The sequence below is a fragment of the Fonsecaea multimorphosa genome (assembly GCF_000836435.1).
Source record: "Fonsecaea multimorphosa CBS 102226 unplaced genomic scaffold supercont1.9, whole genome shotgun sequence".
Lineage (NCBI taxonomy): Eukaryota > Fungi > Ascomycota > Eurotiomycetes > Chaetothyriales > Herpotrichiellaceae > Fonsecaea > Fonsecaea multimorphosa.
Window position 1 is genome coordinate 152,653 of NW_015971643.1, and position 15,829 is coordinate 168,481.

General features: G+C 53.9%; 5 protein-coding genes across 5 annotated transcripts; all 5 read left to right on the top strand.

Moving 5' to 3' along the window:
- Positions 1 to 2,017: 2,017 nt before the first annotated feature.
- Positions 2,018 to 4,509, top strand: Z520_05216 (uncharacterized protein; the record flags this gene model as incomplete). Its single annotated transcript, XM_016775719.1, has 2 exons — positions 2,018 to 2,123; positions 2,669 to 4,509. 2 exons carry the CDS (start codon positions 2,018 to 2,020, stop codon positions 4,507 to 4,509), a joined length of 1,947 nt encoding a protein of 648 aa, XP_016632878.1.
- Positions 4,510 to 5,324: 815 nt separating this feature from the next.
- Positions 5,325 to 6,666, top strand: Z520_05217 (uncharacterized protein; the record flags this gene model as incomplete). The annotated part of the gene is made up of 2 exons (XM_016775720.1): positions 5,325 to 5,358; positions 5,450 to 6,666. 2 exons carry the CDS (start codon positions 5,325 to 5,327, stop codon positions 6,664 to 6,666), a joined length of 1,251 nt encoding a protein of 416 aa, XP_016632879.1.
- A 456-nt stretch (positions 6,667 to 7,122) lies between these two features.
- Positions 7,123 to 7,837, top strand: Z520_05218 (uncharacterized protein; the record flags this gene model as incomplete). The annotated part of the gene is made up of 2 exons (XM_016775721.1): positions 7,123 to 7,484; positions 7,543 to 7,837. 2 exons carry the CDS (start codon positions 7,123 to 7,125, stop codon positions 7,835 to 7,837), a joined length of 657 nt encoding a protein of 218 aa, XP_016632880.1.
- Positions 7,838 to 9,614: 1,777 nt separating this feature from the next.
- On the top strand, positions 9,615 to 11,168 carry Z520_05219 (uncharacterized protein; the record flags this gene model as incomplete). Its single annotated transcript, XM_016775722.1, has 1 exon — positions 9,615 to 11,168. One exon carries the CDS (start codon positions 9,615 to 9,617, stop codon positions 11,166 to 11,168), a length of 1,554 nt encoding a protein of 517 aa, XP_016632881.1.
- A 1,367-nt stretch (positions 11,169 to 12,535) lies between these two features.
- On the top strand, positions 12,536 to 15,220 carry Z520_05220 (uncharacterized protein; the record flags this gene model as incomplete). Its single annotated transcript, XM_016775723.1, has 1 exon — positions 12,536 to 15,220. The coding sequence occupies one exon, from the start codon at positions 12,536 to 12,538 to the stop codon at positions 15,218 to 15,220; it is 2,685 nt and encodes an 894-aa protein (XP_016632882.1).
- Between the last annotated feature and the right edge of the window lie 609 nt (positions 15,221 to 15,829).

Sequence of the window (15,829 nt, forward strand, 5' to 3'; positions counted from 1 at the left end):
AAGGAAAGCGCTTCTCACATATGTGGTCAACAGCTGAGGAGTATAGCGGAACCCAATCTCACAAGAAGTCAGAACTTGATTCCGCGCAGACGGGATGTTGGTACCGATTCTCTGTGACGAATACAAACCGCGTACGGGCGCCTTTGACGCGGAAGTGACTTCTTGAAAGTTCGATGTACAGACCACTTCCGGATCCAAAGCAAAGACTAGAGTGGAGTGCACAAACATTCCCTCTGGTGCCCTGCAAACTCATCGTGATAGGGTGATGTCAAAAGGCGCTTGAAAGATCGTTCAATACTGTGGTGGTGTCGAGGCACCGCTGATACGATGGGCTCGACAGGTAGTGGAAGGACGGCTAAGAGTGGGCCTATCCAACAGGAGATCTCCCAGAGCCAGGGCAGCAGAAGCCCTTCGGTAAGAAAAGTCGTTGGCGCAGGATACTTTTTATTCCCTGGGACTACGATATAGCAGGTCTCTATCACTCGTCAGAGTTGCATATCAGCCCTATAGGCAGAAAGCCTATTTGCTCGGACGCTACAGTGAGAACTTCTCCAGGCCCTCCATCGACAAAGAGATCGGTGCTGGAGGTCGAAATACAATACGACAAGATCGTCCTGGGAGCCTTCATTTTCGGCTCTGGCAGAATGCAGCAGGTCCTGAAGCATGACTCGCTAGGCGGCGTTGGACTTTGGGCAACAGTCAGCAGCGATGGTGTAATGTGGGCAGCCATCTCAGAGAGGGCCAGGTGATGTTTGGGCGCCCCGAGCTTGACCGCTGATTGAACCCGGGCAAGGTAGGGCTGCAACAGGATTGATCGAGCTCGATCGATGGGAAAGCCAAGGGGGCCATGGCCCTCGTTGCACTATTGGACGCATTTTACTGGGGGACTTGGACCTCATGTCCTTATCAGAGACTCCTACTGGCAAATGCGAGCAACGAAATACCCCGCCTCCGGAATAGGTCTTCGGGCGAGGTGGCCGAGGAGAGGAAACTCGAGAACAATTTGGGTTCCGTTGTGCGACGAGCATTTGCTGGATGGGGTCGGTATGGGTCGACTCTGAGCATTTGGCGGAAGAGGTAATGGTCTAAATGTAAGTGGATGCGCCAGAGATCACAGATTGGACCGACTCAGGATGAAGAGATGAAGGTTGGTGCAAGCCTGCGAAGCTAAGGACCCAAAGTTTATAGAGGCCATCCCTCTGGGTCTGGTTGGGGAGCCAGGAGCCATGAAAAGAGATGGAGAGGCGGGCGTGCCGATTGAGGGCGGATGGATGGTTGTGTGTGGATGGGGAGTTGAATCCTCATCAGTGCCACCAGCGCCTTCATCCCGGGCGGGGTGAGAGGTTGTGTGGTGGGAGCTCGACTCGACGAAAGGCCGCCGCATGAGACTAACAGCCAACATGCTCTAGCGACCCTCGCAACGCTCCAGCAGCCTGCAGCCAAAGTCAAAAATGAGCACATCGCCGACACTAGATTACCTGAATTCAGCAAGACGAAACTCTCAAAAAGGGGAGCAGCACCTTGGCTGCCTTCTTGACACTCTGCCACCGCTGCCAGACTCCAAGTCTTCTCCGAGGCCTCGACGTGGGACAGCTCCACCATGGCGACAGGGTCACTAAGCCTAGCAAAAAGCACGAAATCCTCCGATACTGTATGGACTAACCCGCTCCCTGGAACAAACCTCTATCAACCCTCCCTAGGTACAAAGGCTCCACTAGACTCGACGCCCAGGTTTGGAGCATGAACAAACGCCCTCCAAATGCGACCGCAGACAGGAGCAGGCATGAAATCCTTCCTCACCGACTTCTCTCCTACCGTGCCGCTGTCCGATGACCTAGAATTGATTACCTGACCAAATTACTATTTTGGAGCGCATCACATTTACGCTGACCATGGCAGAGGCAGAGGCTTGGATAACAGTGCTTGCAGAAATACCAAGGAGCGATCTACCCGAGAACAAGGTGCCCGCAACCGCCCGGCTGTTCTCGGCGTCATTGCGCTGGAAACTCCATTCTTCATGACTGGCAGCGGTACCTTGGTACATTTCTTTGCGCATCAAGAACTGCAAGATGAGAAGGTTATCGCATGTAAGCTCGACTGGGGTCTTGCAGAAATGATCTGCAGTCAGCCCTATGAGTGCCTGTGATCCACATTTGGCCTCCTTTTCGCCCCAGCCTTAACTGTCGGTATGTCGCCGATCAGGTGAAAGGAACAGAATATCGACTGGGCCGTGGAGGTCTCGAAGTGAATCGCGAGCCTTTCACACCCTCAAAAGCATCCGGTGCCTTCCTCACAATTTCATTCAGAATGTAGTGGCCGTGCTTTCCTCGGACGGCCAACGTCCGCAGCGGCAACACCCTTTGCGCATTTCCATCCCTGAAGTCCAGGTTCGCATTTTCTTCTTGGGTAAATGGCGTCTATGGATGCCTCTGTTAACGGGCAAAGATGAAGGAGATTCGTCATTCTAAAAACAGATGGCTTCATTTCGACACCCAGCACTTTCAATCTCCGAACAGGTGCATCGATGGCTCTCAACTGTGGAGCGAAGCTCGGATACCTGCGACCAGGAAGAGACATATCCCAATGCAACATGTCACAGAGTGAAGCGCAAAGGCAAGGTTGAATGGAGTGAGCTGAGGTGCAACGTCGCTGACGTGGAGTGCAACAGAAACCCGATGGACTCGAGAACCAGTTTCGGAATTGTTGAATTTGAAGCAATCTGGAGCCAGTCACCAAGGTCAGCACAGAAGTCCAGGAAAGGAGGCCCAATTTAAGAGTAGGGCGAGTATTCAGGCCCAGCTCGGCCCGGCATCTGACACCCCAAGCGTCGCATGGCCGAAAGACGGGACGAACAGGCTTGAAGATACCAATGTCCTGGATGCGAGCCAAAAGTATGCCAGGAAGCAGAGGCACAAAACCAAACCAGACAGATACGAGTACAAGGATGCAAACGAAAAGACTTCGAAGAAGCGGGAGTCTAAGACAAGGGCAAAGAAAAAGTCAGCAGCTCCACTAAATCACGATTTTCAGGCCCCAAACGTGGCCAGCGAAAGACTAATCCTCCATCCCAACTCTGGACCAGGGTTTCTTGCCAAAGCAAAATCTTCGGCCAACGCAGGGAAGAGGGAATTACCAGATCTGACTTTTTCGGAAATGGCATTTCTCAAAAGAAAGAGACAGGAGGACGATACGCACCTTCTAAAATCAAAAGAACATAGTCTCAGAAGGAAATGTGACAAGTCACTAAGCCATGAGATAGCACAGTTCTTTTCTCGACCAGCAGGGATGAGACGTGAAGGACAATGTTTGCGCAAGCCGCCTTCGTCCGAATCCCGCGTCTCATGGTCAGTCTCCCCATTACAGGATCGAGCACCAACACTGCACCAACGATTGAGTTCACTTGCACAGCCATCCAAATCAGGGCGCATACATCTTCATGAAGCCCACGGTCCAGCTACTCCTTCAATGGTTCGTCCAACGAGCTCCAATGGGGATGAATTTCTGGAGAAGTTCACGACTGACGCACTCTTGCATGGAGTCGAAGAATTTTCCAAGGGAGAAAAGAGACGGTTCTCATTGAATGATTTGAAGCGGCTAGCTGCACATGCAGCCTCGGACCTGACTGGCGACGAGGGGCCTCGGCATGATGATGCTACGGCGAGCGATGTCAACGCCCTGAACAATCAATTGCACTTGTCTATGCCGCCTTTGTCGATCAAAATCCCAGACTCGCCTCAACCAATCAAGGACCAGCTACAGCAGATTCTGTATCAGACTGCAGAGGATTGCAACGATCTGAAAACTGAGTGTCCAAGCGTGCAGCCTTCGAACCAAAACCGAGGGCAACCGCACGCGGACAGTGAAAAGCAGGATGTGAATCGAACCCTTCTCCCAGCGTCTGCGGCCTCGAGACAGCTTGTTAGCCCTACCTGCCGCCCTGGCTTGTTTTGGAATGGCTTTTCGGAAATGCGAGGGCGATCCCCTCATGTCTGCCACTCAGAAAATCGACTTGGGGACGGCGAGCTCTCCCTGTGTGCAGACAGTAACCTCGAGTTCCAAGGCTGTGCCGCTGATTCTGTGCATCCCACTCGTCCGCTACCCGCAAACCCAGTTGTTGTCGGAATTTTGATGAATAGAACCGAGGCACTTGATGCTGTTGTTGGGTCACCAAGCGAGTTGGATGAGTTTGACAGAAAACTATTGGGACTAGAGACTGAGCTGGCGCTGTCGGCATCGGGAGCCATGGTCGACCGAGAGTCTCCTCTGTACGGAACCGACGTCGAAAGGTCTTTGCGAGACTCGGGTGGCTACTGGTGCGGATCGCTGCAGGACGGTGTTGCAGATGGACACCAGGCTCATGATCCCTTCGGAGGCCGCGGTTTACGCAACGTATCAATGGACAATTCCCTGTCCCATGGTCGCCAGGAATTGTCTCAACCGCACCGTCATGTGTCTCAGGGTCCCTCAGAGGGATTCTCGGGATTCTCTCGGCGACATGTTCTATATTGACCGGGGATATACAGCACGAGACTGCAGTAGGGCCAGATGAGGATGATGTAGCTGATGCTACCCCAGACGCTGCGCCCTTCCCCGGCTGACCTCGGCCTAAGTCTTCAGCGATTCGCCTTCGTGTCAGATGCTTGCCCCGTGGGTAGAGCAGGCTTGCCTCGTCGGCCTGAAGGAGTGCGGATCTTCAAGGCATAGTACCTTTGGACGTCATGGGATCGTTTTGTCGATTGCGTATTTGATAAGCCGGGGTAATTCCTGCTCGCAGATTTCTAATTGAACGTCGTACATGAGAATGCCCGCGGAACTAGGATATCCTATTCGAGAGCCATGGGTAATGGCAATGGTGGCTCGGAGTCGATGTGAGTAATCACGTCGTGGTCAGCTTGCCTCCCGCTTCGTCTGTATGTAAATGTGGGGTTTGTGGTGCACTGTGAGAGTCAAGCCTCTCGTGCCTCTCCACGTTCCCGACACATTACCGCACGATCAGATCTTCTCCCTTCCTTGTCTTTACCCCCAAGTCCTTGAAACTCCCGTGCCTTCAAATCAAACGGCCGATCTACACTTATCGTGTCCGAGCTCCGCGAGAAGATATCATTTAGCTTGAGCAGAACGACAGGCACCTGGCTGGATATTTCCGGTGAAAGCGAAGCAGCACAAAAGGACCACCCTTGGGAGAGATCCTTTGATACGACAACTTGGACAGAGACGGTTTCTGGTGGGGAGTGTATCTGTCTCATACAAATTATAACAGTGGCTGGCAGATAGCCGTGTACAGGCTCCTCTACCTGGCATCAGGAAGCGGCAGGGATAACAAAATGAAGAAAGTCATCCGCTATCTCCAAGACCAAGGTATGTCACATCGACGTGTGTATGCTTTTCTTCCGTCAAAACATCCAATGGTCCACCGTCTGGGGTCACCTTTCTGAAGACGAGTTATTAGCCCTCGAAGCTTCACAGCAGAAGTACTCTGGGGCAGCCTATCTCTCCCCCGCCACCAAAGAACCTCAACAGCGGGTCAGACACCACAGCCCGTCGTACTACAAGGAGCAGCACAATTCGCACCATCAATCGCGCTCGGCACACCCCAGCTTAGCGGCGCACAGCTTTCCGGCTCACACGACAGCCGGGACTGAAATTCCTAGATCCAGCGGACAGGAGGGACGGGCATCACCACATATTTCGGAGAGGATCCACCGCGATATCACACGGCACCAATATGCCCCGGACAACATCCTTCAATCCTACGAATTGTATGTTCCCGAACTGAATCACTCGCACCTTGCCGACCCCAGCGGGAATAAGTACTGGATTGTTTTCATCCATGGTGGTTACTTTCGTGATCCGACAGTCACATCTTCGTCCTTCTACCCAGCTCTCGACCAATTGGTCTCTGGAAAGGGGAATGACCACCACCACCACCATAATCCCTTCAAACATGACGAGAATGTACCAGCGGTTGCACCTTACATTGCAGGATACGCGTCCTTGAACTACCGTCTCTCGCCTCATCCAGAAAAAGCGCCTCAAGATCCATCCAAAACACCGACGTACGAGCTCCGGAATGCCAAATGGCCGGATCATATCCATGACATACTCACCGCCATAGCACATCTACAAAACAGATACGGCTTTGGGGAGCGGTACTTGCTCGCGGGCCACAGTGTGGGCGCCACAATGGCGGTGCTGAGCACCATTGCGGCACACCGATCGTTCTCGAAAGGAAATCCATCTGAGTTGCCAAAGATCCAGCCGCCCATGGCTGTGCTCGGTGTCTCGGGTATCTATGATTTCCCACTCCTCCATGAATCGTTCGCCGACTATATCGGGATGACGAGAAATGCCATCCCAGACGCGGCCGACGATGTGCTCGCCAGCCCTGCGAGGTATGATGTAAGGGACTATGTGGAGGCCCGGGCAGCTACTGGGGAAAAGAAGAGGGCTTTGGTTATTGCTCACTCAAAGGACGACGGGTGGGTGGATTGGAAACAGGTGGAGGCGATGGAGAAGGTCTTTGCTGCGAGTGGATCGGTCATTAAGTGCAAAGTCTGTGAATTGAAAGGCCAACATAATGATATTTGGGAGAAGGGGACAGAGTTGGCAAGGGCCATTGCTCAGACGGTGGATATAATGAGGGGCCTAGATGGAGATGGGCAGTGAAGGGCCCGAGAACGCCCCCAATTGAAACGGAAGCCATGTGTAGTGTGATACCCCTTTTGCGACGACTACGGGATTCCAGATTGAACATGCCGGAATGGACCATATGTAGTATCATAGGTAGTTAGGTAGTGAAAAGCAGCTCCTGTTAATACCAGTTGCAGATGAAAGAGAATGCCTCGTAATTACAGGGGCGGAGGTGGTGGAGGGCGTTGAGGGCGTGGCCCCCAAGGCAGCGAGGGCGTCCGGGTGGAATGACGTCTTGGTCTTGGCATGTTTACATCCAACCCGATCTGCTTGAAGTCGGCACGAAAATCAATTGGCCTTCCCTTTGACCAGGGACCTAGGCCTGGTGTTGGTTCTCCGTGTTGAGATACAATGCTGCTGAACAGTCCTCACTAGGGTCACATATCGCCGAAAGTCAACGATAAGCAAGCAAAAGCCCTCACATCTACCAGCATGGCTCTACGAGCGTCGGCCTCACCCTCGCCCGCGCCAGAAGCGCCCGTTGCAGGTGCACCAGGACCTCGCGCAGCAGCCCTCCAGAAGGTCTTTGCTGGCGCCCTGGCATCGTCTCTCAAAGCAAACTCGTACGCGAACTTCAGTTCGTGTTTCCCGACACCCGCGAAATACTGTCCGACTGCGCTCGAAGGAGTCTGGAGACAACTGAACACGCGGTTAGAGGAAGAGTGCATGCGCGATTTCGAGAAGATACTGGAAGAAAGACAGGTCATCGCGGGTCTGAACCAGTGGGATAGCATGATCGACGAGGCCAAAAGGAGGAAGCATCGCGCCGTGGAAGGCGAAATGCCACCGAGACCGTAAGCGGCCCTTTGCGCATTGGCAGTTGTCTGCAGGATACGGACTGACCAGGTTTAGATTGCACACTTTATCCGCAGACGAATTGTACACGGCTCACTTCACGCCCTACCTGCAACAAGCGACGGAGGAGCTGAATACGAGGTTACAAGCGTCGCAGCAAGAGAATGCGGCCATGAGGCAATCAATCTGTGAGCAACGTGGTGAAATTGAACAGCTGCTGACCAGCCTCGAACACGCCGTAAGTGACATTGAGGGAAGTGTCGAGGCAATGTGCACAGACGAACAGAGTGGCATCAATGACTTGAGAGAGGATTCGTGGCAAATGGAACAGGAAGTCGCTGCAACAAGATAGTATTGTATCTCGATCATGATTGGGAAGTCGGGATGGGTTTGGGACGGGGCTGATTTCTGGTCCTGGCATTTGTTGGCGTTGGAGGAGTGATCACACGCGAGCCAAGAGTACCCGGACAAACATGAAAGTCCCCCTTTGAGACTCGAGGGTTTCATGATGCGACGATTTGGGGCCTTGATAGGAGTACGGGGAATGCTGGTCATTTGGGCAGGGGAATCTCAGATTGAAGCCAGGAGTATGGAGTCCGAGTATTGAGATCTGCTTTGAAATCCCGAAACGGCTTCAATAGCCTGAGACATTGCTCAACCACCATGATCCGGACAGAGATTTGAGAGCCGATGAGTGGCCAACGTTCCAACGGGTTGTAATAGTGTCAATATCGGACAATCCCTTTTGGGCCCTTCGCCAATCGAGAGGCGCCGACCAATCACAGGCCGTGGTGGCGCCAAGACCGGCTGTGTGGTGCGGAAATCAACTTGAACTCTTCCACTGTCCTTCGATTTCACATCTGATTTGAACTCCCAAACCAAGATTCCTCTGTCCAGATTCAAAAAGCGTCGATGAGCAGGTAGGTACTCGTGGGCCAATTGGTGGAGCAGACAGCCTTTCTTGCCCCAATTTCGAAGCAAACAGGCCAGGTCAGCCCAGCTGGGCCGGCATCCCGCACCAGGTCTTCCCCTGTCGCCACGTTCGTCTCTTGCGTACGGCGAGCTCCGGTAGGCAGAGATCTGCGACTGCCCCAGGATGATTTGCAGGGCCATTCCCGTTCGCGTCTGTTTGTTTGTGGTCAGAAATTGATGCGTGGGAGGGGCCGGGCAAATTGGCCCTTCTGCCCGACCTCCAAATAAGGTTTGATACCGAGATTGCATGGCCGCCACCAACAAACCACAACAACATCGCCTACAGGCCCATCCTGGCGTCCTGCTATACTCTCGCTTCTGCGCGTCCGGAACCAATCCTTTGGTGCCCTCGCTCGCACTTGCCGCAGCTTCCGCTACGCTCTCAGGCGAGCATTTCCTGCGGATTCATTCTCCGCCCGAACCCTGGTTGCCGCATAGCCAGATACCCCCGGACTTTCCACGAACATGACGCGCCAAACGCCTTCCCGGCACAAGGCTTGGGTGCTAGTTGACACTGTGCTTTGGCGAATCGCTAGGACGCGTGCACAGAAAAATATACCGGCACACGGAACACGGTGTATCGCTGGTTTGCTGCTGCGCTGTGTCCGTTATGGCTGTTGCAGAATCGTTCTCCGTTTTTTTGTGTTTTGCCTCAGCTTACCTCCATGTTCTGTTGACGCCTTTCTCGCTCAAACCCGCATGTCTCTGCATATGATAATTTCGGATACTCCACCAAGTCTGCCATCTGCCCCGCCTTCATTGGCCTTTTCGAGAGCGTGTGTGTCGCCTCGAACCCCTCTTCTGGCTTGTTCAGCCATTTGCTCTTGTCTCACCAGCCCGGAAAAAGCTGAATGTGAACAAGGAAGATCCCAATCGCAGCTGGCTCCCCCCCGGATTGGTGTGCTGAACGAAAGGACAACAACCTCAGCTCGTCATTGTTCGCTCTCCATGTTCCTCTCAGACAACTGAAACGCGTGTCCAACCCATCTTTCTTGTCAATCACGTCTATCTGTACATTTGTTTACTCTGGCGATCTGGATGTCAGCCTCAGATTCTGCATTTGAAGAGTCTCGGGCTACAGTATTTCACTGCCAACGCCCACATCACAGTTGACACGTCAAGGTTGCTTCACTCGCAGCGTCGCGTTACACCGTCCTATGGAGAGACGGGGCAGGTTATCGGTGGTCGCGGGCCTGGCCGGGATCGTGGGCATTGCGAGCAGCGTGCTGAATATCATTTTTGCAACAAATATCACCAATGTTACGGTGGTGTCAGGCCTTCGAGATCTACTTTACATCTCCTTCGCCCTGAGCCTGGTCGACCTCGCGGCTCTGGCTTATTTTGGCACGCTGTTTCTAAGGAAACTCTGGAGTAAAGTGCAGCACTCGAAACCAAGTTCATGGGGACTCCTTTACGGCGGAGTGGTTTTGGCGGCAGTCAGTGTCATCGTTTCCGGAGTCGCCTTGGTGTGGGTGGCTGTTAAACGAAATGACCTCCCAACAGAGATATTGAACACCTCACTCGCCACATTGCTGGGGATATGGTTCGCTGTGTGGGCGATTTTTGCTCTTTTGCAACTCGCCCTATATATTCTTCTCGCTTCCTGGACCAAGACTGCCTCAATGACAACAAGAGTCAGCGAACTCGACCTGGACTTTGGCGTCAGAGGTCGGTCCATGAGCGCTGTCACGAGGCCGGGCACTCAACAGACTAACCAATCCTTCGGCTCGCAAGACTTGACTCTTCACTCACCGCCACGCACTCCTGTCTCAAGGGGAGAGCCTTCGACACGCAGATCGTCGTCGACAAAGGTGGGAACCGGATCATCGAAAACGAAACGGATGCGGCGTTCCAGTCGATCTTCGCTTGAAAGCTCGCCGTTCCCAGCGGGCGAGGCTATGTCTATAGACAGTGCCTTCGACAGCTGGGACACGTCGTCCGTCCATCATGAGATGCGGGTTGTCATCCATTCATCTCCCCCAGTCGCCCACGGAGCTCTGGCGACAATACCGGGCAGTCGACCTGACTCACCTGCCCATGCGCTAGATGGTCCATTCCTGCCTGAGCCACACTCTCCTACCTCAAGTTCGCCACCGCATGCCGCAACCTCGGACACTGCGACTGCCTACGGCTGGAGCTCGTCGCCACGGCAGCCCAAATCATCACCACCGTCCAGTCCAATCAATTTCTCCCGGCCAACATCACGACCGTCGTCGTCACATATCAGCAAGCCACTACCACAGCCACCTAAAATTGGCAAGTTAGAGTCCCCTCTGCAGGAAGAACTAATACACCCATTGTTCCGAGCGAGCAGCCCTCGACCACCTCCGATTGCTATCGCTGGCACCATGGTCACAGCGTCGCCCATGGCCAACACTACCATCACGCCTCGGACGCTCGCCAGTCTACGGAGCAATTCTCACCTCGCGCTTGAAAATGTGAAGCCTACGGCCAAAAGCGCGGACGGATCCGAGACAGAGGACGAGGAACAGTTTCTGCCGGATAGCCCTACGCTGGGCAGTCCATCGCTTGGTAGCCCCGGCCCGTCGATTGTGGATGAAGCGGACCTCCCCCCGATCCTCCCGGGATTCGTGCTGTCTGCGGGATCGCGGACCAGCTTGGTGGGGTATGGAAAGCGCAAGAGCGTCAAGAAGGATCGACCCAACTCCCAAGTGTCGACGCGCAGTCGGATGAGTCAGGTCATGGTCTGAAGCATGGCTGGGCAGTTCGATTTTGGTTCTCTTTGTGATTTTTGTCGCGGCTACTGGCACCGCGCTCTGATTGTTTTGAATGTGATGAAAGCACAGGATCTTTAGCGCGGAGTTGGCGGGATTTTGAATTGTTGATTTGGAGGACTAATGGCAAGTAGGGTTTACAGATACCATTTGCTTGACAGGGAGACATGCTCAAGGGATTGACTGATATGGGACTCACGCTCAAAATGGATGCTATTTGATGTCATTGGATGGACGGCGGGCAGAAGCAACATAATTACCTAGGTACTTAGTATTGTGTCCCCAGGTGCCCAGGTGCTTAGGTGCCCAGGTAGCCATTTGAGGCGGAATTTGGCGGCACGAACCGGCGAGCCACGGGCGGCGAATCGGGGTGCTTGGTGGGCAGAGTTTTAAGCCCCGGGTCTGACACAGCGTCCCTTCTTGCTTGTAGGCCGCGAGACAGCGCTTGAGCAGAATATATTATTGTGTCAGACATTCCGTGTCTCTTTTCGGCCAGTGGCTCGCCGGGAAAGGGAGACCAGTGCGGCTAACTATAAGAAGCTTAGTGTCAGATGCTAGTCCCACTGCGGCTAGCGCGCTGGCTGCACCTTTGAACACAGCAAAATGCTTCTCACTTCCATCTGCCAAACTCTGGTCGCTGTGTCAGGCTCACAGAACAGCAACAATACCCAGCCCTTCACTTTTCCCTCATTCACTCTCCCTATTCACCACCACCATTCACTCTCTGGCCCGACCGAGACTATGGATGTTGAATCCGGCCCTTCTATTCATTCCCTGGGCCGCAATGCCATTGTCGCCCTTTCACCTTTGTCGTGTTTTACTTCATCCCTGTCGGTGGCCACTAATACCTCACCTCCCGAATGCTTCCAGCTCCTCTCCTCTTCCATCGCGACCACCGCTTCTCAATCTCAGATCTCTGCAAAGACTACCAAACTCTACTTGCATCGCCTCTTCCAGATCCTGTCTCATCCCCCAAAGCGAGTGCCGTCCTCCCAGCAGCAGCAGCGCTCCAGTCGGAAAACTCGCCGCTCTTCTCATCCCCCTGCGATAGCAGCTGAAAAGCGCCTCTACTCTTCGACTGTCAGATCCTCTCTGCAAGCAGCTGCGTCAAGGCGATTATCTCTTCGGAACCATAGCAAGTGAGTCTCAATTCGTCAGATTCTTTTCCAGTCGCGGTGTGCTTTCCCTGTCATCCGACCAAACTTCGTCCGCTTGTGGCATACTGATAATCCACCTTTTTCTCCGTCTTCTTCATTCGTGGTGCTTCCCTCATTCTCTCGTTCCCATTAGCTTGTTCTCCAAAAGCCATTTGACAATGTAAATTGACTTCATCCTACAGCGAAATGGTTACCAAATCGCCCGCGCGTCGGCCGTCAGTCGACTTCCATATGGAGACCAGGAGTCGCAGAGCAAAAATCACCCCGGAACCAACCAAAGCTTCTACAGAACAATCATCACCATCATCTTCGTCATCTCTGTCAACCCCACCGTCCAGTCCGCCAAAGAAGACAAATTCTCGAAAGCGAAAGTTGTCCGGTTCGGGCTCAGATGACACCGAGAGTTCACCAAAGACTAAGCGCCGTGCACGGCAGGTCTCCACAGCATCATCGCTGTCGAATCCTGCCACTCCACGGAAGCGAACGTCTCGAACGCCAGCTTTGGACAGTGTTCCAGCTGTTACGAACGCCGAGAGTGCTCCTCCGGAAACCTCATCGTCAGCCACTCCGCCGGAATGCACCAAGGGCTTGAGGCGAAGCTCGCGTATAACACGATCGGACACACTCGAGGTCGTCGATGATGCTGGCCACGATGCAACGCAAACTTTGTCGCCACCTAATCAAGCAGGTTCAGGGAACGACTCATCTGGGAAATCTTCAGAAATATGTCCAAAAGACCCTGCGACGCCGCCTAAGCCTGTTCGTGCCTCCCAATTGGCCAAGGAAAGAACAACAACCAAGGCCAACATCAGCTTCTATGAGTACAAAGACAAGGAGCTCTGGCCAGAGTACGATGCGCAGAATCCGACATACTACGGCAATGATGCAACCACTCGCTACCGTCCTGCAGAGAATGGCGATACGCCAGAGTCCCGCTCTCCCAAGAAGCCGGCACGAGGAGGCGGCCGGGGTGGTCGTGGAGGTGCTCATGCAAACGGTGGCGGACGTGGTAAGGGCAAATCCAGAGGTAGAGGAGGTCGCGGCGGTGGAGAAAGCCCCGAACCACCAAACCGACGACGACCACTCACACAAGAGGAAAAACTCGAAATTTCCATCATCAAGGCGAGGCAGCTGGAACTGAAACGATTCTTCAATACTGTGGGCGCCCAACAAGTTGACATCCTTGAGCAACTCTCGGGGCGAGACATGGCCAGAATCGCCAGAAAGCCAAAGGCACACAGGCATGTTCCCGAGTACGACGGCGTTGTGGAAGAACTTGAGGCTACCATGAGGGATCTGCAGGACCTCGTCCAAACACGATTCAATCTCCAGGTCGAACATGAAAAGCAGCGCCTGCAACAAGAGAAGGAAGTAATCGAGGCGCAATTCCAGGTAATGACATGTGGAGAGTCTGTTTATCGCACCATATCTGACACGAAACAGAACCGCGTAACCGAAGCCCGCAAAGAACATCTCGCCGGCGCAGAAGGAGACATTATCCTTTTCGAACGGGCTTACCGCGCCGCTCACGACGACACCCACACCGAATCTGGCTCCGATGTGGATTATTTCCCGCATTATCACGAGCTGCCGGAGCCAGATACTCAACCCCGTGGCTACTCGTCGCGCAGAATCATGGACGAAAAGCCCTTCAAGCAACAGCTGGAGTCCTACGACGAACAAGCCCGCCAACAGGTGCTCAACGAGGACGTTATTGGCCCCTTGTTGAAGCAGATGGAACAACGAAACAATGAATGGCGCATCGAGAAGCTCCGAAAGAAATCGCAGACTCTGGATGCTCTCTCTGCGGAAGCAAGCAAGGAACTCGAGAATATCAATGGCTATCTTATCCCGCGACCGTTCAATATGGCAGAGGGCAATTCGTACGCGTTGTCAGCGCTGGCAGATGTTTCTGACTGGGTTGCCCAACAGCATCCTGAACGTCAGTACATCTACATGCCTCTTGCCCAAGGCGATGTCTACCCAAGGCAAGCTTTGGACTTCTCTCCATTGCCTGGCCAGGCGTCGTCTTCCCTGCCACCACCGCCGCCTCCGCCACCACCACCACCGGGACCATCATATCAAGTCATTCGACCAGACTCAAGGAGCCGTGGCCGACGATCAAAATTCCCGCCCCCAACCAACGCGTCGGCAGCCACCCCACCACCTGCACCATCGCAACCATTACCACCGGCTCCTCCGGGTCCTTTAGCCCCTCCCATCGGACCTTCTTCTTTCCTCCCGCCACGCTTGATTTCCAGCGGACCGGGTCAAGTGATTGCTCCTGCGCCGCCAAAACCCGCCCCTCCGCATCGCTCGTCCACCAGCGTCAATGTCTTCCGGCACAGTCCTCGACCACCTGCCGGGGTTCATCAACAACATTCCATGCCGCCTCGCCACAACTCTCTGCCCTCTCCACACCTGAATGGTCCGCAGCAATATATCTTCCAACCGCCCCAACAGCCCTACCAGCATCAATCCGCGCCTGCACCAGCACCGACTCCGCATTATGGTCCTCATCCAGCCAGTCCGCGCCCACTCGGTTCCGGAACCGGTGCTAACAGTGCCGTTACCAGTGCCGCCGCTGGTGCAGCCGCGAGTGTCACCGCAGGCGCCGGAGCCGGTGTCGGTAGTGTCGCTGCTCCCGGCAGTGCTCCTAGTGATGGTAGGGGTGGTCCAACTATGCAAGTCATCGGCCAACAGACAAAGATTCCCATGACGTTTGTGAACCAGACGATTGCGAGCCGCAACGCCGCGGCCGCGGCGGCAGCAGGAGCAGGAGGTGCAGGCGGGAGCGGGAATGGGACACCGACCGGTAACAACGGCCAGAGCCAGGGGAACGGGAAGAGGGTGTTGTTGCCAAAAGTGTAGGCAAAGATCGAGATTTTGCCGGGGGTTGTGGTGCGTGTGCGTGTGTGTTTTTGGGAACGCGTGACTGGCAAGAACGAAAAGATGCAAAACTTCCCCCATTTTTGTTTAGAAAAGGACCCCAGATCTTGGGAATGACCCAAGGTCCTTGGATGCGCAATGCAGGAGGAATGCACGACTTGATGCGAACAGAGCGGCTTTTGAGGAGGGTATGGGAGGATTGCCCGTGACTTTGCCAGAAACAGACTCTCCAGCGCTGCCCTGGCAGGGGCTATAACACACGCACACGCACACTGTATGAGAACGATACTAGAAAGGACACCATTTTTCTTTCTTCTTCATCCCTCCCTGTCTTGCGCCTACCATACCATACCATACCATTGCGACCGATCGATCGATCGCCATCCAAGCGGGAAGGGGGAAAACATGAAACACGCAAGAAAAAGAAAAACCAGAGACGAACCGGAAACGAAAATCAAAACAAAGGAATAGACAAGGGTACCTAGGTACGCAGAGATACGAATTTATTTTTTCCTTTTAAAAAAAGGTAACAAAAGAATACAAATACAAATACAAATACAAAAAGGGTTTCCCGGAAGTCTTCTCGGGTGT